The 23,216-nt window shown below is 36.5% G+C and overlaps 1 protein-coding gene across 2 annotated transcripts in view; it reads left to right on the forward strand.

Moving 5' to 3' along the window:
- PPA2 (inorganic pyrophosphatase 2) overlaps positions 1-23,216 on the forward strand; it is a 96,636-nt gene that overhangs the window by 25,861 nt on the left and 47,559 nt on the right. For both annotated transcript variants that reach the window (XM_025921739.2, XM_086704472.1), the window contains 3 exons: positions 2,202-2,255; positions 3,665-3,784; positions 12,022-12,108. In XM_025921739.2, coding sequence (XP_025777524.1) covers positions 2,202-2,255; positions 3,665-3,784; positions 12,022-12,108 — 261 coding nt within the window. The remainder of the gene's footprint in view (positions 1-2,201; positions 2,256-3,664; positions 3,785-12,021; positions 12,109-23,216) is intronic.

Raw genomic sequence — 23,216 nt, forward strand, 5'->3', positions numbered from 1 at the left:
TCTTATTAGTTATCTTTTTGGTTTTTGCAACAAAAATAGCAGGGAAAAATGGAGGAGATAACTGAAGGAGGTAAATGGTCCTAGCTCATACCCAACTTTCTCAGAAATGTGTCCCCTTGTGTCTTTGTGATTTTGTACTAGATGTCAGTAGACTGTTACTGGTTTATAATTAACAGTAGTCTTAGGATAACCCAACTAACACTGGCTTTGAAAAATTATAGATTATATGCATTTTATCTGGAAAGAAGAAAAGCAGACTGGAAATTTGTTCTTTAGAGATCAGAACAAATGATGAGGGGAGATGGTTTGCAGGCTTAAGATTCAAACCTTATCTTTTGTTCTTTTGGCCTAATTCAAGTCTCTGAGTGGTTTTGGTAGGTGTCATTGTGTAAAACAATTGCCACTAGCCTGGTCTTCTCTATCACCTCTGAGTATTCATCTGTATGCCTTTGTCCTCTTATAGCCAGGCTTTCAAGGATGAATAAATTATGTGAACATCTGCCATTTACTTAGGTTTTTCTTTTTAACAGCTACTTGAGACGTATTTAAACAGGTGCTGGGATACCTCATGAAAGAGCATAGAAAATGAAACATAACAGCAAGACTGTGTATGAGGTTGCTAAGATAGGTATGAGACATACTTCTAAGGAGCAATTGTTGAGAATTCATTCTTGGCTTTGTTCTTCATCTCATTATGGATATGCAGTTCTGTCATTGGTAAACTTTAGTCTTACCTAGAAAAATTGAACAACCATCATTATTTTTTGCGGCTCAATTTAAATTTATACTTAGTTGTGTAAATGGCATCCTTTGAATTAATAATAGCATTTGTGTTTCACTTGGAAAGCCCTCAGATATTGTTTAGCAATGCTGCAAACCAGAAGTTCTCCACTCTGACTACATATTAAAATTGCTTGGAGAGCTTTGAAAAATAAGCAGTGCCCTGCCTCAAAACCATTGAATTCAAATAAGTGGGTATGTGGGGGGTGGGGCTCTAGGAAGCTTTTTTTTTTTTAATTGATAAAATCTCTCCTGGTGATTTTGACGTGTGGCACAATTGAGAGTAAGTATATTTAATCACTGCTTTCTCAAATGATCTATACTAAAGGGTTAGTTTTTTGGTTTATTTCTAATCTGTTGTGAACTGATACTTCTAAAAAATACAATTATTATTAGAAAAGTGTAATTAAAGAAAAGTGTAATTCAGGGTTCAACAGACCTAAAAATTACTGCATCAGATTGCTGTAAATGTTTCTAAGTGAACCTATAACAGTCAGCTTGCAGTTAGCTCTGGTTCTCGGCCACAGTTGGTGTAACACTGTTTTAAACCATTACTGTGCTATGGTAAGCTGTTAGTTACTGATATCAAAATGGCATGCAAGGCAGCCTTACCCTTGAGACTTTCTCTTTATAAGGCCCAAACTGCAGGAAATTATAGCCTTGTATTCCTAAGTATTGTGGGAAATTATTTTTGCTAACCATTGACCTATAATCTGCTTTGCTTTAAACAGTGCAAAATTCAAACATGATAAAAAGAAGTAGTAGTCCTTTTGTAACTTTAGGGAACCAGAGATCACTAGATAAGCAAACTAAGTGTAGAAAGGCGTTAGTCTGTCTCTTTGTAAACTTGATACCTACCTATACAGATATCCTTAATTTCACATTATGATCATAGTAACTTGAATTTAAATAGTGCTTTGTGATTTTCAAAATATTTTATAATTTTTTTTGTATTTTCATTTAAATTACATAATTGATCTTTATAACAACTTTACGTAGGTGGTGAGTAGGACAGAGTATTTACACTTACTTTGCAGATTGGAAAAGTGAGACATTCAACTCACATGATGGACCCTGTCTATCACTCCTGTTTTAGTGGGAAAATAAAACTTGAAACTGGTTTCCTGACCCCATTCTAGTTGTGTCACTATACTGTGAAGGTATTTCCAGAAATATAGCAACTTCTGACACTGCAGCAGTGTTCAAGTGACATGATGGCTTAAATTCTGCTGTGTTTTAGACAGCTTCTCTAATTTTTCAGAAGAAATTTAAGGCATATGCAGATGTATGATACAGTCTGCACACATTTTTGTAGGGAAAGAAACTAAAGCATTGTCACACAAGAGGTGAGTGATAAAGGATAGGTAAAATTTAAAAAACGATCTCTCTTTGTTTTTTGTTGTTTTTTTTTTTAACTGCAGACTTTGTTTAATATGGTTGTAGAAGTACCTCGGTGGACAAATGCTAAAATGGAGGTATGAATATTTTCTATTAATATCAAATGGAAATTTTAAGTAATAATGATATAAAAACTTTGTTCCAAGTCGTTTGGCATAATATTTTTGAATTTCGCATGGTTGACAAACTGTGATACAAACAATTGAAAACACTTTTGTGAACTTTGAATCTCATTTCTAAAAGCAAAATAGAGCTGAATTTTTACTTTGAAGCACGTGTTTTCTATTTTTGCCGTTCTAGTTTGTTATACACATATTTATTTAATTTTCTTTGACTCTTCTGTCTTTGAAAATAACAAATCTTTTCAAGGTTTATTTAAACAGATTCTGAGATATATTTTTGTTCATAGATACAGTTGAAATATACTTATTTGGGAATCATGGCAAGTTTAGTTTTTAAGGACTTAATTGTCCTTTAGATTTTACTCTACCAGGAACGAAAACATTTTATTGGCCAACTCTTGATCAATGAGCACTAAGAGTGTCTGCTAATTCCCCTGGTTACCTTTTTTTTTTTTTTTTCTTTTCTATCTTTTCATGAGGCATGAACCTATCAAGAACTTCCCTTTTGCTTTTCAGAATTTTATTGTTCCATCTTCAGTTAGGTAAGATCCCTTAAAGTTCTGAGTGAAATTTAATTTGTGGCACTTAGTTTCTTTCATTATTTAAGTCTTTTCCTATAGCTTTGGATGCAATGGCAAATACTATTTAAAGTATTTTAATTAAAGATTATTATGTAGGTATGTATTTTTCAGAATTTAATTGTCACTAATTACTAGCATTGCTTTGGTTAATATTTTGATAGGGAAAAGTAAAAATAATAGGTTCTTTTTTTGGTCTTCCTTCAGAATGTTTCAGAATTCTGGCTACTGTCTACCTCAGGTATAGGATCAAGAATCTGAGAATCTACCTAATTTAAGCAGTGTTTATTCACTAAAAAATGGCTTCAGTTATTCTTTATAGGATAGATTTTTTTTTTTTTTTACAAGGCAGTTTGAGTATGTTTGATAGAAAGAAAACAAATGAAATTACTTGGTGAAAATTAAGTTAACCTTTTTATCATAAGATTGATGATAAGATGCCCAAAATTAGTATTTTCACTAATTAAAAAAACAAAAACGAAACAGCAAGTAGGTTAATCTTTATCCTCTTGCCATTTCAGTCATTCTGTTATTTGTATTAGAAATGAATGCATAAATAATAGAATACCTAAATCTATAATGGGATGTTTCCTTTCCAGATGTTTTTTCTTACACAACACTGTAAATTAGAAATAAGAGCTGGCTTAGCTTATTTTACAGTGTCTTTGACCAGTAAGTTAGAATATAAATATTTAACCTGATAATACCAGATTTAAAACATACAATTTGAATATAGGATTAATCATTTCTCATTCTCCTTCCCCCTTTTTTCCATGATCTGTGTAGATTGCCACGAAGGAGCCATTGAATCCCATTAAACAAGATACAAAGGATGGCAAGCTACGCTATGTGGCGAATGTCTTCCCTCACAAGGGTTATATATGGAATTATGGTGCCCTCCCTCAGGTAACGTTCTTGTAATAATGGTAAAACTTCTCTGTCTTCTGAAAAAATTTTCTTGTAAATCCTGCGGACTACTTGAAGTTAAATTGGTTCTGAGGACGTGTCAGGTTGACAGATTTGTAAATTTAAAATTTTTTAATGGGGAGTTTCATTGTATCTATAAATTTTTTTCAAACTATATATATGTCTATACTCAAGTTCTTGGAGTTAGGGATATAGAACACTCATATTTGGCATTTTGAACATATTTCCTTTTCTGGGCTTGGCTATTAACAGTCAGTGAAAAATGTTTTATCTGCTTTATCTTCAGTCATTTCTTTGAATGTGACAAATTATGCTTTTATATACCTTCATATATGATAGGATCCTTTCTTATCCCATTTTGTTTTCTTTTCATGTTTCCTCACTCCTGGAAAATGATATCTCCTTCCAAATTATTTAGTGAGTGAAACTCAGAGTATATAGAATGAAAATTTTGTCTAGGCTTAGTGGATATAGAGAAGTATTTGTCTGTATGATTATAAGAGCCATCTATATTAGACCATCTATCTGGATATTTAAGCTTTCTATTTTTATTTTATCTATTAATTTTAATATTTGACATGAAATTCCAAAATTATTTTGGAGAAATATCTGAAAAAAGGGAGACTTGCTTTATCCAACTCAAAAAACCAGCTGCCCTTGTAGAATAAATATTTACAGGGGAAGAAAAAAGAAAATTGTTTTCTAAAGAGTCAGCCTGCCTTTGATGCATTTAGACCACCCACATGGATATGTTCTTGGTTAAAACAAGCCTTTCTAAAATGATGTACTAAGAAAAAGAACGTCTGGCCTGTTGAAACCATGAAGGCAGGTGTTCTGACTCCCCAGGTGCCTAAGTAGACATTCGGTTTGACCTAGCAGTAAAAGGGTAAAAAAAAAAAAAAAATTGTTAAGCTTAGGGGATACTGTCTGTAGGAGAGGATGTATGGATGAGGGGAAGGCCAAAGAAGCATTTGAATTAGAGAAAGACAAAAACAGAGACAAAGTAGGCAGGGGATAAACTAAAGTTGATGTATTTGTTTATTTCATTAAACATTTATTAAGTATTTATGTGCTAAGCAGTGTATGGGTGTTGGGTATACAAAGAAAAATGATATATTAATATAAGGCAGCAAATATATATTAATGAAGGCAGCAAAATACGTGACTGAGAATGTGGGTTTTGGAGCCATACTGCCATGTAATAGTAATGTGATTTTGGGTAACTTACTGTGTCGTTCTGTGGCTCACTTTCTTTACCTGTTAAATAGAGATGATAAAATACCTATTGCATATGGTAATGTTGAGGTTAAGTGAGTTATCGCACATTCATCTTAGAAGAGTGCCAGATGGATAGGGATCACATTATTACATCTACTGGTACTTTTATTATATGATCTTTCTTCTAAAGGAATTCAATCTCATGGGGGTAATCAGCAACTGAACCACTGGTTCCCATAGAGCATAATAACTGCTACTAATCATCTACTAATTATGAGCTTTTGTAGTTTATCTAAAGTCCTGACAAATTTTTTTACTCCTCCAGATATGTTTGAATTTTCAAGATGCTCCTACCTTCGATTATGTTAGTCTGTTAGGTACAGTAGCTCTACTTTAATTATAACAGAATTAGACTGTGGCAGTCTCTTAATGCATCCTGAACTATTGCCTACTGAAATTTAATACTCCATCCAGCATCCAAGATAACATTTTAAAACTTAAATCTGCTAATGTTTTCCTCCTCTAAGAACCTTTTTGGTGGTTTCATATTGCCAAAAGGATAAAACGTGATATTCTTAACATGGCTCTTCCACCCTGCCTAATCAGTCTGGCCTCTGCTTTGTGCTCCAGCCTCGTTTTGCAACAGTTGTCTTTTCTTGCTTCCATTTTACCACAGCGACTCCTTCAGTGTTTCCAATTTCTCTTGTTTCTACGCCAAGCCTTCACAGAGCTGTTCATTCATTCAGTACATGTTTTTTGAGCGCCTGATGTTGTGAGGCAGGGTTGTCAGTACTGGAGTTAAAGTAGTAATCAGAATGACAGAGATCCTTCTGGGTCTTTTATTCTGGACAGAGTGACAAGGCAAAAAAAAGTAATAAAATGTACAGTGTGTCAGATGGTGATAAGTGTGTTGGAGAATGATAAAGCAGGGAATGGGGCTATAATATATTGGGATTGTTGCAGTGTTAGATAGGGGGAAGGCCTCAGTGAGTAGGTGTTGAGTGAAGACCTCAAGGAAGTAAGGGGACAAGTAGCATAGACCCCTAGGGGAATCCAGCAAGAAGCAGCAAGTTGTAAAGGTCCCAAGGTAGGAGTAGGCCTACTGTGTTGAATAACAGGAAAAAAGGCCAGTGTGGCTAGAATGGAAGTGAGGAAGAATAGACCTGTGTTACACTCTCTGCCATTTTTAACCAGAAATTTTTACTATGTTTTTAAACCCAAATCCAAAAGAGTGTGTTAGTCTTTAGCAAAAGAATATACTGTCTATCGCATTGAAGTTACTTACCAAACAAAAATAACTAAGTTGATTAATGTTTTTTTTTTTTTAAGTTTATTTTTCAGAGAGAGTGTGAGCGGGAGAGGGGCAGACGGGTGGGGGGGGGGGGGGAGAGAGAATCCCAAGCAGGCTCCACATTGTCAGTACAGAGACCATTGGAGGGCTCGAACTCACTAACTGTGGGATCTTGACCTGAGCTGAAATGAAGAGCGAGACACTTAATTGACTGAGCCACGCAGGCACCCCTAAATTGATTATTGTTTATAGAAAATTGAAATTAGACCAAGTGTTGATGGGACGGGATAATTGTATCTAATATCTTTTTGCTTCATTGTCAGTGTCAAGACAGAATTAATCTTTTAAAATGATAGCCAGCCCCTGATCCCATTTACGTTTTTTATTTCATCTCCAGCTTCCCATCCTTCTCCTCCAGCTCCCTCACTCTTACACTGGCCTTTGCACAATTCCTCTTGTTCCCCAGGCACACTTGTGCCTCAGTCCTTCACATTTATTGTGTCCTCCGGCTTGGAACACTCTTTCTCAGGTACACACATGGCTTACCTCCTTTTTTTTTTTTTTTTTTTTTATGTTTATTTTTTTGAGAGAGAGATTGACAGACAGTGTGAGCAGGGGAGAGGCAGAGACAGAGAGAGAGGAAGACACAGAATCTGAAGCAGGCTCCAGGCTCCAAGCTGTCGGCACAGAGCCCGACGTGGGGCTCGAACCCATGAACTGTGAGATCATGACCTGAGCTGAAGTCAGACGCTCAACTGACTGAGCCACCCAGGCACCCCACATGGCTTACCTCCTTAAACGTTTGCTCATAAATGACCTTCATGATGTCTGCTCTGATGATCCTCTAGAATTTTAACCCTGCCTCCTGAATTTTTGTTCTGCTTCATACTTTATTTTTTCCCTTTTCTATAGAATCTACCAACTTCTTACACGTTCCATACTTCAGTTATTTATTATATTTGTTGTTAATTTCTTCCAGCTAGAATGCAGACTCCAGGAGGATAGGGATTCTTTCTGTGTTGTACATTGACATTTTCCAACTAACTGCTTAGCTTAGTGCCTGGCACAGAGTAGGTGATTAATAAATATTTGAGAAAGGGTAATGAATTCATTGTGTGTGTTGCATTTGTTTCATAAGCTTGTATGGTATTGGATTTTGCTGTTTTCTTATGCTTTGTCTTGTAACAGCAGGATATGTGTTAAGAGCAGTTACCAAGCCAACCGTGCTTGGAAGAACATTAAGCTGTAGAGTATTGTTTAAGTAGGAGTCTCTCTCACTTACTGGTGATTCATCAGTGTGCTGTGTTTAGTTCAGATCTGTTGAACCTTGATAACTTCTCCCTCGCTGGCAGTAGTGCCGTCCCCAAAGGTTGAGTTTGGCCTGAGCAGAAGCTTGCTTTGTTTTCTCCCAGTTATATTTCCATGTATAATGGATTATTCCAATGTTATATCTTCTGAGTGAATATTTAGAAGACCTGTTAATGTTAGTGGACTGGGTAATGTTAAAGGACTAGAATCATGAAATTTTAGCTTTCTGTAATTTTTTTTAATAAACAACAATATTTTTTAGTTGAAGTATAGTTGATACACACTATTACGTTACTTTCCGCTGTACAGCACAGTGATTGGACAACTCTGTAAGTTATGCTGTGCTCACCACAAGTGCAGCTACCGTCTGTCACCATATAATGCAGTTACAATACCACTGATCTATCCCTATGCTCTACCTTTCATCTCTGTGACTTACTCATTGCATAACTGGAAGCCTGTACCTCCCATTCCCCTTCACCCGTTTTGCCCACCCCTTCCCTCATCCCCAAGATTTCTTCAGTATTAATGTAATGCTGTTGTGTTTATTATTCATATTTCATTATGAGTGTGGTTTATTGACCCCAAGTATCGATTAGTACCACCTATTAGTTTTATAACCTGGAACCAGTGACTCAATCTCTTTAGGCCTATTTGTACATCTCTGTCATCATACCACCCACCCCAGAAGGTTATTGTCAATATCGAATGGGATAATCAAAGCAAATGTTTTAGTTCCATAGTTAGTTTTCAAGAATATTATTTCAATGTTGACACTGTTGCTGCTGATAGTAGCTGCTAATAGTAAAACATCTCATAGAGGCTTTTGCTATTAAAATAGATAGTGGCTAGGTAGATCCTACTTCCTTTGATCTGGTTATAGGAATCCTGATTAATCAGGAAGTAGCTCTCAAGAAGCACCTGTATATACAGCTCTGTACAAGTCAGTTATGTTTCGACCTAAGGCCCAGAGCATGGTGACTACAGATGTATTGATTAATATTTATAGATTGTAAGTAATGATACCAAACACCTGCACAAGGTTGAGAAAGATTTGTTTTAGGCTAGATCAATAATCTTTGTATTTTGATTTATTTATTTTCATAGCTTATAGTCATCTTTTTTATGAGATTAACATTATTTATATTTCTGCTGATAGTTCCTCATTTTTTTAATGTTTTTCTTGGGTCCATGCTAAAATTTTTCTATATAGGTGGTATACATACGTATGTACTGGTAGGTATATACCTATAAGTCAGATTGCCTACTATGCGTTGCACACTTATTTTACTACGTATTGTCAACTGTTTACAAAAGACATTGTTACAGTGTACGCACCCGTTAGCAATATATGGGGTTCCAGGTGCCTTACATTCTTACCAGTACAATTGACCCTTAAACAACATGAGTTTGAACTGCATGGGTTTGAATCCACTTATATACAGAGTTTTTATAGTACAGTATTATAAATGTATTTTCTCTTTATTATGATTTTCTTGATAACACTTTCTTTTCTCTAGCTTACTTTAAGAATATGGTATATAATTCATATAAAATATAAAATGTATTAATTGTTTATGTAATTGGTACGGTTTCTGATCAACAGTAGATTGTTAGTAGTTAAGTTTTGGGGAAGACAAAGGTTACAGTCAGATTTCCAGCTGTGCAGGGGTTTAGCATCCCTAACCCCTACGTTGTTCAAGGGTCAACTATATTTTGCATTATTAGATTTTTAGGTTTTTGACACAGTGTCATGTTAATGGTTTTAATTTTTATTTTTCTGATCAGACTAGGTATCTTTTCATATATTTATAAGTCATTCATGTTTTCTCTTTAAATTACCTATTCTTGTCTTTAGCCCATTTTGTATTGAGTTGCCCTTTTTCTTATTTAGTTGTGGAAGTTATTTCTATGTTCTGAATGCTAATCTTAACTTTTGGGAAGCAAATACTAAGATTTGGAATTTCCTCTTGTGGATATTGAGGGTTTTTTTAGTTGTTTCTCTGCCTAGTTATACAGTTAGGACTCCACAAGAGGGCGTCATCAAAGTTTTAAATTTGTCAAGATTTCTTCTCCTGGTGATTACTTAAAATTATACTATATATTAAAGTTAAGTTAGAAACCATTTAGTGTGAATCTCTTTTTGTAATAAAAACTGAGGCCTGTGCATATAAAGCATTAAAGACAGGACTGGAAATAGAATGAACCAGTCTAGTGTTTTGCTGTAAAGGAAATCACGAAGAACTTGCCTTAGAAGTGACAAGATTGTAGAGCTTGCACTTACGTACTTATTTCCTCAACAGGAGGAATAAATTGGTAGATAATATGGAAAGTTGAGTTCTGAGAGGAATATAGACCAACCAAGTAACAAATGGAAAGACTTACTAAACCATATAGAGTACAGACTTATGTGACGACTATTTTTGTCTCAGTTCACGGAGAGAATTTCTTAAAATTAAAGCTGATCAAAATGAGCTAAGTTATCTCATGAATTTGTGAACTTCCTATTCACTGGTAGTATTCATGTAGATTATGAATGACCACTAAACTAAGAATCATAGAACTCAGGACTGAGATGTATCTAGCAGTTGTCTCTACCCATTTTTTTAATAGGTGAGGAAACAGGTCTGGATGTTCTGGCCAAGGTAGTTTGTGACTGAAGTAGGACTAGAATCTAGGTCAGAGTGACTTTAGCTTATCACATTTGTTGCCTGAGAGTGGAAGTGAAGTTAAAGGAGGTTCAAGAGAGGATTCCTGCATTAGGAAGGAAGAACCTTTCAGATATTTTTCTGCTTCTGCTTCTGGCTTTTCTGATTTCAGTTGTAGTTCAGTCCCATCTTGGTTTCTCCAGCACATTAAGATTAATTTTATAGCATTTATGACAAATGCTGTACCATTTATTAACATGACATTCTTCAGGGTATTGACTGTGTCCTATTCATCTCTGTTCCTAACTCCTGGCCCAGAGTAGGTACTCAGTAAATATTGACTGTGTGAATGGATGCCTACTTGGGAGATTCTGAGAGTAAGAACAGGTATTTAAAAGAAGAGAACCATGAAATAGAATAAGGTTTTATCTGAAAGTAATTGCCGATCAGTTGCCATTGAAACTTGGGCATCATAGCCTAATAATTAATACCTTGAGTCTCATCCCATTGCCACCATTTAGAAAATGTGAGCTTGGGAAACTTAAATTCTTTATGCTTCAGTTTACTTATCTGTAAAATGAAGTTAACGTGTGTGTGTGGGGGGGGGGTGGTTGTGTGTATCATGCAGAAAGTGCCTCTCACCTAGAACCAGTGTGTTTATGTCAGTTCTTCTTATTTTTTGCTAGTAATATTAGTATTTGGGGTAGTGACATCTTGGTTTACTGATTTTTTTTTTTTTTTTTGGTAAGGGTGGGTTCATTTTATTCCTAAATATAATTAGCACCAGAAGGAAAATATTGGAGTTTATCTAGGGTTTAGCTATAAATAAGGGTATATTTTTAAAATTATCTTTATAAAATTAGAAGAACCAAGCTTGGATAATCTGAAATTACCTCTAGATAACAGTCCTGAGGTAACACAGTCTCTGCATATCTTGTAATGTAAATCTGAGGAAAATAATTTTGGGGAGCTTCCACATTTCCATTTAGAATTAGGTAATTATGAGGCTTTTGGGGAAGGATTGTGCCTAGGAGATACTTAAATTTGGTAACATTTCTGTTAGTGGTGTGCATTTATAAAAATGCCCACGTGTATATTTTGTAACCAACAAGGTGTATCTTTTAAGTAAACTATAGAGTTGACAATTTTTTGTGTTTTTGTCAAGGTCTTGAGATTTGATGGCAAAATAGAGGATTTTTTTTAACTGAAATGAAATGAGACAAAAATAGATTTTTCTTTTATTTGGTGTAGATACTATCTTGTTCTTTATGAAGGCAAAGCTGTTTTTTGTTTTTTGTTTTTTTCCTAGTAGAAGTCATTTAAAGAATAGGAAGTGTATTTTCAAACACGGAAAGCTAGACTCAGTGCTGTTACCATGTCAAAGGAAGCAGTGAATGATGGAAGCAACAGTTTAGGCAGCCAGTGGAAATGGCATAGACAGTGGAAATCTCTGAACTGAAACTTGAAAAGTGAGCATGAATTTACATGCTGACTCAACTTGGAAGAAGAGTATGTTTGTATTTTCAGATGTGATTACACAGAAAAATGAGAGGCAGGAGGGAGGAAATACTGTAAATTTGTCTTAATATGATGGTTAAGGTTTTACTGGCATGTTGGCATGGAGCTTGTGTAGTTTCTGAAAATGTTTCCTTTGGATTACGACTGCAAAACTTTGATCATGTGGAAAAATTGAGATACATTTTAATGAGTATTAACCTATATTTTTGCCTCACTTCTCCCTTTTTTTTTAGACTTGGGAAGATCCCTGTCGAAAGGATAATAGTACAGACTGCTGTGGAGATAATGACCCTATTGATGTTTGTGAAATAGGCTCAAAGGTTTGTTTTCTAGACAATGCTGTTCTAATATATGTTCTAGTTTATTCATGCTATAGAATTTCAGTTCTCTTTAGTTCGTCAGCTCTTCTAAGTTCTAGCCTATTGATCCCTCTGATACGAGTCCCTTTTTGTATCTTTATTTCTTTCTCTTACACTAGGGGTTGGTCAACTGCAGCCATGGCAAGTCAAATATAGGGCACCACCTGTTTTTATTAGTAACACATTATGCCCATTCACTTACGTATTGTGTGTGGCTGCTTTTGCACCAAAGTTGGGGAGTGGTAGCAGAGATCGTGCCATCCACAGAGTCTAAAAATAACGACTATCTGAGTTTTTACAGAAAATGTTTGCTGAGTCTTGTCTTTAGTTTCCTTACCATTATCCAGACAGGAAATGTATTACTGAGTAAAGCCAGCTGGTACTCTTGTTTTTGTGTCTGCTTCCAGGTTGCCAAGACCTACTGAAGGAGAATAAAACCTACAGTTTCATAGGTTGCTGCTACTTCTAGAATTCTGTGCGTTTTGGGTCTATTCTTCTATCACATTTCTTGCTAATATTTGTTGTTCTCTGCAGACATTCAACGGCTTGCACTTCGTTCTCACTTAAAGGCAGAACATTTTGTCTTTAAATTTTGTAGAGCCCCTAGAAACCAGCAGATAAGAGCTCCCTTACCCTTCTTAGACAGCCAAACTACCTGGGTCCACACACATTATTTCTTCCCTTTCTTCTCTTACTGTGAGAACTGTCTTTCTTATGTGAGACCTGGGCTTCTACCTGTGCTCTAGATCCTGCCCCTTCCTGCCTCTTGAGTGACAGTTTTCTTATCGCTTCTCTGTTCTGTATTCACAACTTCTCTTTCTTTGTTGGCTTCTTCCCCCTCACATGAAGACTCACAAAAAGAGTTTTCAACACTCATCTTCATCTGCTACTTTCCACTTAATCTTTAGCCTGCTTCAGAATTGTTTCCATCCCCCATTATTTCTGTGAAACTACTCTCACAAAGGTCCCTGCTAACTTTCTTTTAGCCAAATCTAGCAGGCCTGTTTCATAGGTTTTGTCTATCTTGAATTTCCCTTAGCATTTTATACTGTTAACTTTGTCTTTCTTCTTGAAACAGCCTCCTCACTGGACTTTGTGTCATAACATCTTGGTTGTGCTCTAATTCTGTTTTCTTCTTGATTTCTTTTTCAAGCTCCTTAATTCTTAGGTATTGGTTGGCCTGAGGGTCATGCCTTTGTCCAGCTCTTTTCCTTTAATTGGATCTACCTTTATTTTCCTTCCAAGGGAACAGAATCTTTGTTTTTGCCTGGTTTTGTTTTTATCTTTGACCCAAATTCCTTCAACATTTAGGACTTTGTTTTTCCTTTGGTAATATTTATTGTTCAAGAAAATTGTAGTTATGTTAATGGAAATGAAATCAAGCATAAACCTTCCCTCACAATCCTGCTGTCCCAATAATTCATTTTGTTTTTTATCTTTTCCATGTTTTCTTCCTCTTGGGATAAACATATAAACATTTTGATTTTGTTAGACATTTTTTCCAGTTTATTTTCTGTTATACAGTTAATAAAGTTAAAGGCTTTCCTGAATATAGCTTTTCCTTTTTTCATTTCTTTTGGGACAACTGGATATGGGGGGCAGGGTTTTTAGACTGGCCTCTCAAAGCTGTCTGCCCTAATCCCTAGAATCTGTGAATATGGTAATATAGCACTCCCCTGATAATATTATTTTATATAGCACAGTTTACTTTCAAGTAGGATTATCCTGGATTTCCCGTGCAGACCCAGTGTAATTAAATGAGCCCTTAAAAATAAGGAGCTTTCTCTTACTGGTGGGAGAAGAACTCAGAGGTTCAAAGTGTGAGAAGTACTGATGTGCCATTGCTGGTTTGAACATGGAGAAGGGGGCACATGAAAAAGAATGCAGTTGGCTTCTAGTTGCAGTGAGTGGTCCCTAGTTGACATCCAACAAGTTAATGGGGTCCTCATTTGTACAACTACAAGGAACCAACTTTATGTGGATTCAGTTTTAGAACCTTCAGATCAGAGCTCAGCCTGTGCAGCACCTTGATTTCGTCTTTGTCAGTCAGTAAGCAGAGAATCTAGCCATGTTGTGCTTGGACTTCTAACTCATGAATACTGTGAGATAATACATTTAAACTGTTTTAAACCTTTAGGTTTGTCGTAATTCATTATACTACAGTAGAAACACAGGATAACAGGCTTTAAGCCGTTTTACTTGCCATGGTTTTCTTGTATTGATTGGGTCCAGCTGAAGTTTTACCTCCTTCAAATTTGGAATCAGCACAGAACTTTTGTGGTAGACCACTGTTATATCCTGCTCATACCAGGCCCTTGAGAAGTTAGCAGTTGACAAGTGTGAGCTGATAAATACAGGTAGAGCCCAGAGAGAAAAAATATTATCTGTAGAAGACTCTTACATTCTAGTTCATGAATGTGTTATATCTTTTGCTCTTTACTTCAAGGAATAAGTGATAGGATCTCCATTTCACTGTTGAGAAACCAAGTCCTAAAACATTATGGGAAGTAATTTGCCAAACACTTTTACGAATGATGGAGAAGGAATTCAGCTTCATAGTATTTATGACTTAAAAATCCTATGTTTTGAAATCTTTCCATAAGAGCTAGAAAGGTTGATAATAATTCCCATCTGATTCTTCCTAAAAGCTTTGTGGCACACCTACATTGTTTGAGAATCTCAACTCATTTTTCAAGAATGAACTACAAGAACTGCAAGAATTAGTAACAGGCTCTTCTGGAGCCATTGATTTCCTTGGAAGGGTAGACTGATAGTTTTATAATGGAACTGGGAAAATAGGTTTTATCTTACAGCCGGTGCAGTGTATTCCTTTAGTTAATGAGACCTGAAACAATAGTAAATATGAAGTAAGTGTTAATCACCATCTAAAGAATAGGTCTTGGGGCATCTGGGTGGCTCAGTCAGTTACACATCTGACTCTTGATTTTGGCTCAGGTCCTGATCTCATGGTTTGTGAGTTCAAACCCTGCATCAGGCTCTGCACTGACAGCATGCAGCCTGCTTAGAATTCTCTCTATCCCTCTCTTTCTGCCCCTCCCCACTCATGCTGTTTCTCCCTCTCTCAAAATAAATAAATAAACACTTACAAAAAATGAAGACTAAGTCTATGTTGGTATGGTGCTCCTTTCTTTTGTGTCTGGGTATGCAAAGAGTCCTTAAATCATCTGTAAGGAACATCATAGTGGAAAGCATATTTGAACACCACACTGTAAATGGACAAAAGGGAAGGGAGCAGAGTCCTGGAAGTTGATAATAGAGTTAGAGCCACAGGATACAGAAAATTTTAAGGCTGTTGCAGTTCCTTGAGAGATCATGTATTATTCATTTGGTGTCTAACACTACTGCATAAATTTGTTGAATTGATTTAGAATGAATTGAGTTATGGAGGATTCATAAGAGTTTTACCATTTGTTCTTAAATATCTTATTCTCAGTTTTTGGTTTGATTGACAGTTTCCTTTCTAGTCTTTAAAGGTATTATAGCAAGGCAGTGGTTTGTCCAATCCCTTTCTGTTGCTTATGAGATTAGAGAGCATGTATCATTCTGATGAAACTTGATAATCCCAAGACATGTTTCCTGTTTGCTGGTGTAATCAGAAACATCTCAGATCTGCTCTTACATTATATGAAATTTCAAAGTAGATTAATTTTTGTGAATAAAAATAAAACCGTTTACAATGTGCTATCTTTAAATTTTTTTCCTAATCAATCAAGCTTATTTTCTTTCTTTCTTTCTTTCTTTCTTTCTTTCTTTCTTTCTTTCTTTCTTTCTTTCTTTCTTCTTCTTCTTCTTCTTCTTCTTCTTCTTCTTCTTCTTCTTCTTTTTCTTTCCTTCCTTCCTTCCTTCCTTCCTTCCTTCCTTCCTTCCTTCCTTCCTTCCTCTCTTTCTTTCTCTCTTTCTTTCTCTCTTTCTTTCTCTCTTTCTTTCTTAGAATTTATTGCCAAGTTAGCTAACATACAGTGTATACACTGTGCTCTTGGTTTTGGGGGTAGATTCCTGTGATTCATCATTTATATACAACACCCAGTGCTCATCCCAACAAGTGCCCTTCTCAATGTCCATCACCCATTTTCCCCTTCCCCCTTACACATCCCCCATCAACCCTCAGTTTGTTCTCTGTATTTAAGAGTCATTTATGGTTTGCCTTCCTCTCTGTTTGAAATTATTTTTTCCCCTTCCCTTCCCCCATGGTTTTCTGTTAAGTTTCTCAAATCCCACATAAGAGTGAAAACATACGCTATCTGTCTTTTCTCTGATTGACTTATTTCACTTAACATAATACCCTCCAGTTCCATCCACATTGTTGTGAATGGCAAGATTTCATTCTTTCTCATTGCCGAGTAGTATTCCATTGTATATATAAAACCACATCTTCATTATCCATTCATCAGTCAATGGACATTTGGGCTCTTTCCATAATTTGGCTATTGTTGATGGCGCTGCTATAAACATTTGGGGTACATGTGCCCCTATGAATCAGCATTCCTGTATCCTTTGGGTAAATTCGAAGTAGTGCTGTTACTGCGTCGTAGGGTAATTCTATTTTTTATTTTTTGAGGAACATCCACACTTTTCCAAAGTGGCTGTACCAGTTTCCATTCCCACCAACAATGCAAGAGGGTTCCCATTTCTCCACATCCTCGCCAACATCTGTTGTTTCCTGAGTTGTTACTTTTAACCATTCTGACCTGTGTGGGGTGGTATCTCAGTGTGGTTTTGATTTGTATTTCCCTGATGATGAGTGATGTTGAGCATTTTTTCATGTGTCTGTTGGCCATCTGGATGTCTTCTTTGGAAAAGCGTCTATTCAGGTCTTCTGCCCATTTCTTTACTAGATTATTGGTTTTTCCGGTGTTGAGTTTGGTAAATTCTTTATAGATTTTGGATACTAACCCTTTATCTGATATGTCATTTGTAAATATCTTTTCCTATTCCATTGGTTACCTTTTAGTTTTGTTGATTGTTTCCTTTGCAGTGCAGAAGTTTTTTATCTTGCTGAAGTCCTAATAGTTTGTGTTGCTTTTATTTCCTTTGCCTTCGGAGACATGTCAAGTAAGAAGTTGCTGCAGGTGAGGTCAAAGAGGTTGTTGCCTTTTTTCTCTTCCAGGATTTTGATGGTTTCCTGTCTCACATTTAGGTCTTTCATCCATTTTGAGTTTGTTTTTGTGTATGGCATAAGAAAGTGGTTTAGGTTCATTCTTCTGCATGTTGCTGTCCAGCTATCTCAGCACCATTTACTAAAGAGACTGTCTTTTTTCCATTGGATACTCTTTCCTACTTTGTCGAAGATTAGTTATCCATACATTTATGGGTCCAATTCTGGGTTCTCTATTCTATTACATTGCTCTATGTGTCTGTCTTGATACCACACTGTCTTGATGATTACGCTTTGTAGTAGAGGCTAAAGTCTCGGATTGTGATGCCTCCATCTTTGGTTTTGTTTTTCAACATTACTTTAGCTATTCATGTGGTCTTTTTGGTTCCATACAAATTTTAGGATTGTTTGTTTTAGCTCTGAGAAGAATGCTGGTGCTATTCTGATTGGGATTGCATTGAATGTATAGATTGCTTTGGGTGGTATCGACATTTTAACAGTATTTGTTATTCTAGTCCATGAGCATGGAATGCTTTTCCATTTCTTTGTGTCATCTTCAATTTCTTCACTAAGCTGTCTATAGTTTTCAGCGTGCAGATCTTTTATCTCTTTGGTTAGGTTTATTCCTAAGTATTTTATGGTTCTTTGTGCAATTGTATATGTGACTTTGCTGAATTCAGGTATCAGTTCTAGCAGTTTTTGGTGGAGCCTTTTGGGTTTTCCATATAGGGTATTATGTCATCTATGAAAAGTGAAAGTTTGACTTCTTTGCCAGTTTGGATGCCTTTTATTTCATTTTGTTGTCTGATTGCTGATGCTAGAACTTCCAACACTATGTTAAACAACAGTGGTGAGAGTGGATATCCCTGTTGTGTTCCTGATCTCAGAGGGAAAGCTCTCAGTTTTTCCCCATTGAGGATGATATTCGCTGTGGGCCTTTTCATATATGGCTTTTATGGTAGTGAGGTATGTTCCTTCTATCTCAAATTTCTTGAGCGTTTTATTAAGAAAGGATGCTGTATTTTGTCAAATGCTTTTCTGCATCTGTTGACAGGATCATATGGTTCTTATCCTTTCTTCTGTTAATGTGATGTATCACATTGATTGATTTGTGAATATTGAACCAGCCATGCAGCCCAGGAATGAATACCACTTGATCATAGTGAATAATTCTTTTAATATAGTGTTGAATTTGATTTTCTAGTATCTTGTTGAGGATTTTCATATTCATGTTCATCAGAGATATTGGCCTGTAATTCTCCTTTTTAGTGGGGTCTTTGTGCAGTTTGGGAATCAGGGTAATGCTGGCTTCGTAGAATGAGTCTGGAAGTGTTCCTTCTGTTTCTATTTTTGGAACAGCTTGCGAGAACTTAACTCTGCTTTAAATGTCTGGTAGAATTCCCCTGGAAAGCCATCTGGTGCAGGACCCTTATTTTGTTGGGAAATTTTTGATAATGGATTCGATTTCTTTACCGGTTATGGGTCTGTTCAAGTTTTCTGTTTCTTCCCATTTAAGTTGTGGTAGTGTGTGGGTATCTAGGAGTTTGTCCATTTCTTCCAGATTGTCCAGTTTGTTGGCATATAATTTTTCATAGTATTCTCTAATAATTGTTTGTTTTTCTGTGGTATTGGTTGTGATCTCTCCTCTTTCATTTGTGAGTTTATCTATTTGGGTCCTCTCTCTTTTCTTTTTGAGAAGTCTGCCCAGGGGTTTATCAGTTTTGTTTATTCTTTCAGAAAACCAGCTTTTAGATTCATTGATGTGTTGTACTGTTTTTTTGGATTCTGTGTTGTTTATTTCTGCTCTAATCATTATTTCTCTTCTTCTGCTGGCTTTGGGGTTTCTTTGCTGCTCTGTTTCTAGTTCCTTTAGGTGTGAGGTTAGATTCTGTATTGGGGATTTTTCTTGCTTCTTGAGATGGGCCTGGATTGCGATGTATTTTCCTCTTAGGACCTCTTTTGCTGCATCCCAAAGGGTTTGGACTGTTGTGTTTTCATTTTCATTTGCTTCCATATATTTTTTAAGTTCTTCTTAAATTCCTGGTTGACCCATTCATTATTTAGTAGGATGCTCTTTAACCTCTGTGTATTTGGAGGCTTTCCAAATTTTGTGTTTTGTTGATTTCAAGTTTCATAGCATTGTGATTGGAAAATATGCATAGTATGATCTCAGTCCTTTTATATTTGTTGAGGGCTGTTCTGTGACCCAGTATGTGATCTGTTTTGGAGAATGTTCCATGTGCACTTGAGAAGAATGTGTATTCTGCTGCTTTTGGATGAATAGATCTGAATATATCTGCTAAGTCTATCTGTTCCAGTGTGTCATTCAGAGCCATTGTTTTTTAACATTTTCTGCCTGGATGATCTATCCATTGACGTAAATAGAGCAAATATAGTAAATAGTCCCCAATAATCACAGTATTGTTATCTGTAAATTTATTTATGTTTGTGAGTAGTGGATTCATATATTTGGGTGCTTTCACATTGGGGGCATAAACATTTATAATTGATCCTCTTCTTTATGGATAGACACCTTAATTATGATATAATTATATATTTAATATATAATTAAATATAATTAATATAATTCTTCATCTCTTGTTACAGTCTTTGTTTTGAAATCTAGTTTGTCTAATATAAGTATGGCTACTCTGGCTTTCTTTTGACATCCCGTAACATGATAGATGGTTTTCCATCCCTTCACTTTCAATCTGCAGGTGTCCTCAGGTCTAAAATGAGTCTTTTAGGTCTAAAATGAGTCTTTTATAGGCAGCATATAGATGGATCTTGGTTTTTTATCCATTCTGATACCCTGTGTCTTTTGATTTAGTATTTAGTCCATTTACATTCAGAGTGATTATTGAAAGATACGGATTTAGTGTCACTATTCTATTTGTAGGTTTCATGCTTGTGATTATGTTTCTGCTGCTTTGTAGTCTTTGTTGCTTTGCTGCTTTCCACTTGCAGAGCACCCCTTCGGATCACTTTCAGGGCTGGCTTAGTGGTCATGAACTCCTTTAGTTTTTGTTTGTATGGGAAAGCCTTTATCTCTCCTTCTATTCTGAATGACAACCTTGCTTGATAAAGGATTCTTTTTTTAAACATTTTAAAAAATGTTTTTATTTATTTTTGAGGGAGAATGAGACAGTGTGTGAGTGGGGAAGAGCAGAAAGAGAGAGAGGGAGACACAGAGTCCGAAGCAAGCTCCAGGCTCTGAGCTGTCAGCACAGAGCCCGATGCGGGGCTTGAACCATGAGCTGTGAGATCATGACCTAAGCTGAGGTCAGATGCTTAACCGAGTGAGCCACCGAGGCGCCCCTGGATGAAGGATTCTTGGCTGCATATTTTTCCTGTTTAGCTCATTGAACATTCCCTGCCTTTCCTTTCTGGCCTGTCAAGTTTCATTGGACAGATCTGCTACTACCCTTATGTGTCTACGCTTGTAGGTTAAGGCCCATTTGTCCTTAACTGCTTTCAGAATTCTCTCTTTATCCTTGTTTTGCCAGTTTCACTATGATATGTCATGGTGTTGACCTGTTTTTATTGTTTTTAAAGGGAGCTCTCTGTGCCTCCTGGACTTGGATGCCTGTTTCCTTCCCCAGATTAGGGAAGTTCTCAGCTACAGTTTGTTCATTTTTGTTTTTTTTATTTTTTAACGTTTATTTATTTTTGAGACAGAGACAGAGCATGAACGGGGGAGGGGCAGAGAGAGAGGGAGGCACAGAATCTGAAGCAGGCTCCGGGCTCTGAGCCATCAGCCCAGAGCCCAATGCAGGGCTCGAACTCACGGACCGTGAGATCGTGACCTGAGTTAAAGTCAGACGCTTAACCGACCGAGCCACCCAGGCGCCCCATCAGCTATAATTTGTTCAAATAAACCTTCTGTCCCTTTCTCTTTCTTCTTCTTCTTCTTCTGGAACTCCTGTAATACGGATATTATTTCATTGCATTGAATCTCTTAGGTCTCTAATTCTCTTCTCGTGGTCTAGTAATTTCCTTCCTTTCCTTTTGTCAGCTTCCCCATTTTCCATAATTTTATCTTCTGTTTCACCTATTCTTTCCTCTGCTTGTCCCATCCTTGCTGTCCCTGTGTCTAGTTTATCTCGCACCTCATTACAGCATTTCTTAATTAATCGTGACTATTTCTTAGGTCCTTGATCCCCGCAGCAATAGATTCTCTGCTGTCTCTTGTGCTTTTTTCATGCCCGGCTATTAGTTTTACGACTATTATTCTAAATTCTTGATCAGATATATTGTATCTGTTTTGAGCAATTCTCTGGCTGTCAGTTCTTCCTGGAATTTCTTTTGATAATTCTTTCATTTTGTCATTTTAGCTAGTTTTCTGTCCTTTACATGTTTTAATAGCTTGTTATGTGTCCTGTACCTGTGAGTACTACTGTATTAAAAAGGGGTCATACACTGTTCAGGGCCTGGCAGTTCAGAAGGGGTTTTTGGAGTGTGTTACGTGCACTCTGTTCCTGTGTCTTGGCTGCTTTGTCTCACTCCTTGTAGTGGTGGATTGGATCATCCACCAGGTGTGCTTTGATTGGTTTGTTGAAGTAAACTTCAAAATGAGAAGGATGGGGGGAAGAGAAACCATATCCCAAACAGAGAGAGATGATAGGAGTGGAGAAAAAAACCAGGCAGAGAATCAAAGAAACTATAGGGTTTAATCCACAAAGAGAAAGAGGAAAATAAAGAAGAAGGAGATACAGAAAAGGTGTAAAAAGAACAGAGTAAAAATGCCTGATTAAACAAACAACCAGAACAGAGAAAAAAAGAAAAAGAATATATATATATAATTAAGAATTGACCAAAAATCAAATCAGAAACTATAAGGCTCTGTCCCGCCAAGCTGTCTCCGTATACCCCTGGACATGCCTCTGTCAGTTTGTAGCCTGGATTCCTGGAATTCCAAGTATTCTGACCTCAATACTACTGCCTTTGAGGGATGAGAGAAATTCTGGTATCCCTACTCCTCCACCATCTTGACTTCTCCCCTACAAGGTGCTTTTTAAAACTATATGATTCCTCGGAATTCCCCCTGCCACCAACGGCTTCTGCAGGGTCCTCTATTGGCACCATTGACATTTTGGATGGATAATTCTGTTACAGTGGACTGTCCTGTTCAGTATCCCTGGCTTCTTCCCATTAGATGCTAGTAATACCTCCCTGTTTTTGACAACGAAAATTGTCTCCAGACAATGTCAGATAGTCTCGAGAGGGCAGTTGGTTGAGATTCTCTGGTTGAGAATCAATAATCTAATTTATAACTGAGCTAACCAGTGTGGCCAGCCTTACACTAGTAATTATGTGATAACTTCAAATTTGAACATTTTTGTTTTATAAAGATCTCCTGGCATGAGGTGTGTAAGTCCCCCCAGCAAGATCGGAAACCTTTGAGAACAGGGATTTTGTTAGATACATAGTGTTTAACATAGTGATGGGTACTTAATAGAGCTTAGACATATGAGAGTCTGGTTAATATAATTGTGCATATTGCCCTACAAGTGAGATTTCAGTTTACTTTATAAAATCGTGCTAATCTGTTGTGTGTAATTAGATTGTAACTAATTATAAATTCCTGTAGATTTATATTAAGATTTTAGATTCATTTTGCAAATGTTCTGAAAGGACTTATTTGACTTTATGGTTTCAGATCTGGGTTTTTTCCTTCTCAAATTTCAAAACACAAAAGTGACTTTCTTTTGCGTACCTTGCTTTCCAAATGTAAAGCTGCATTTTGAATCATGAAGGAATTTGTTCTGAAGCATGTGTTCAAATTTTAGCTTGCAGTGAAATTCTGTAGGGCCAACAGGATATAGGAAGGATGCATGCGTATAAACTTGGCATTGGCAACTTTGAAGGAACCACTGAAATAACTTTCTTTAATGCATGGAACATCTGCTTCAACATCATGCAATTTCTTGGTTTCCTTTAAAATCTTGTTAAG

This window comes from Puma concolor, chromosome B1 (assembly GCF_028749965.1).
Source record: "Puma concolor isolate L17-30 chromosome B1, mPumCon1.1.hap2, whole genome shotgun sequence".
NCBI lineage: Eukaryota > Metazoa > Chordata > Mammalia > Carnivora > Felidae > Puma > Puma concolor.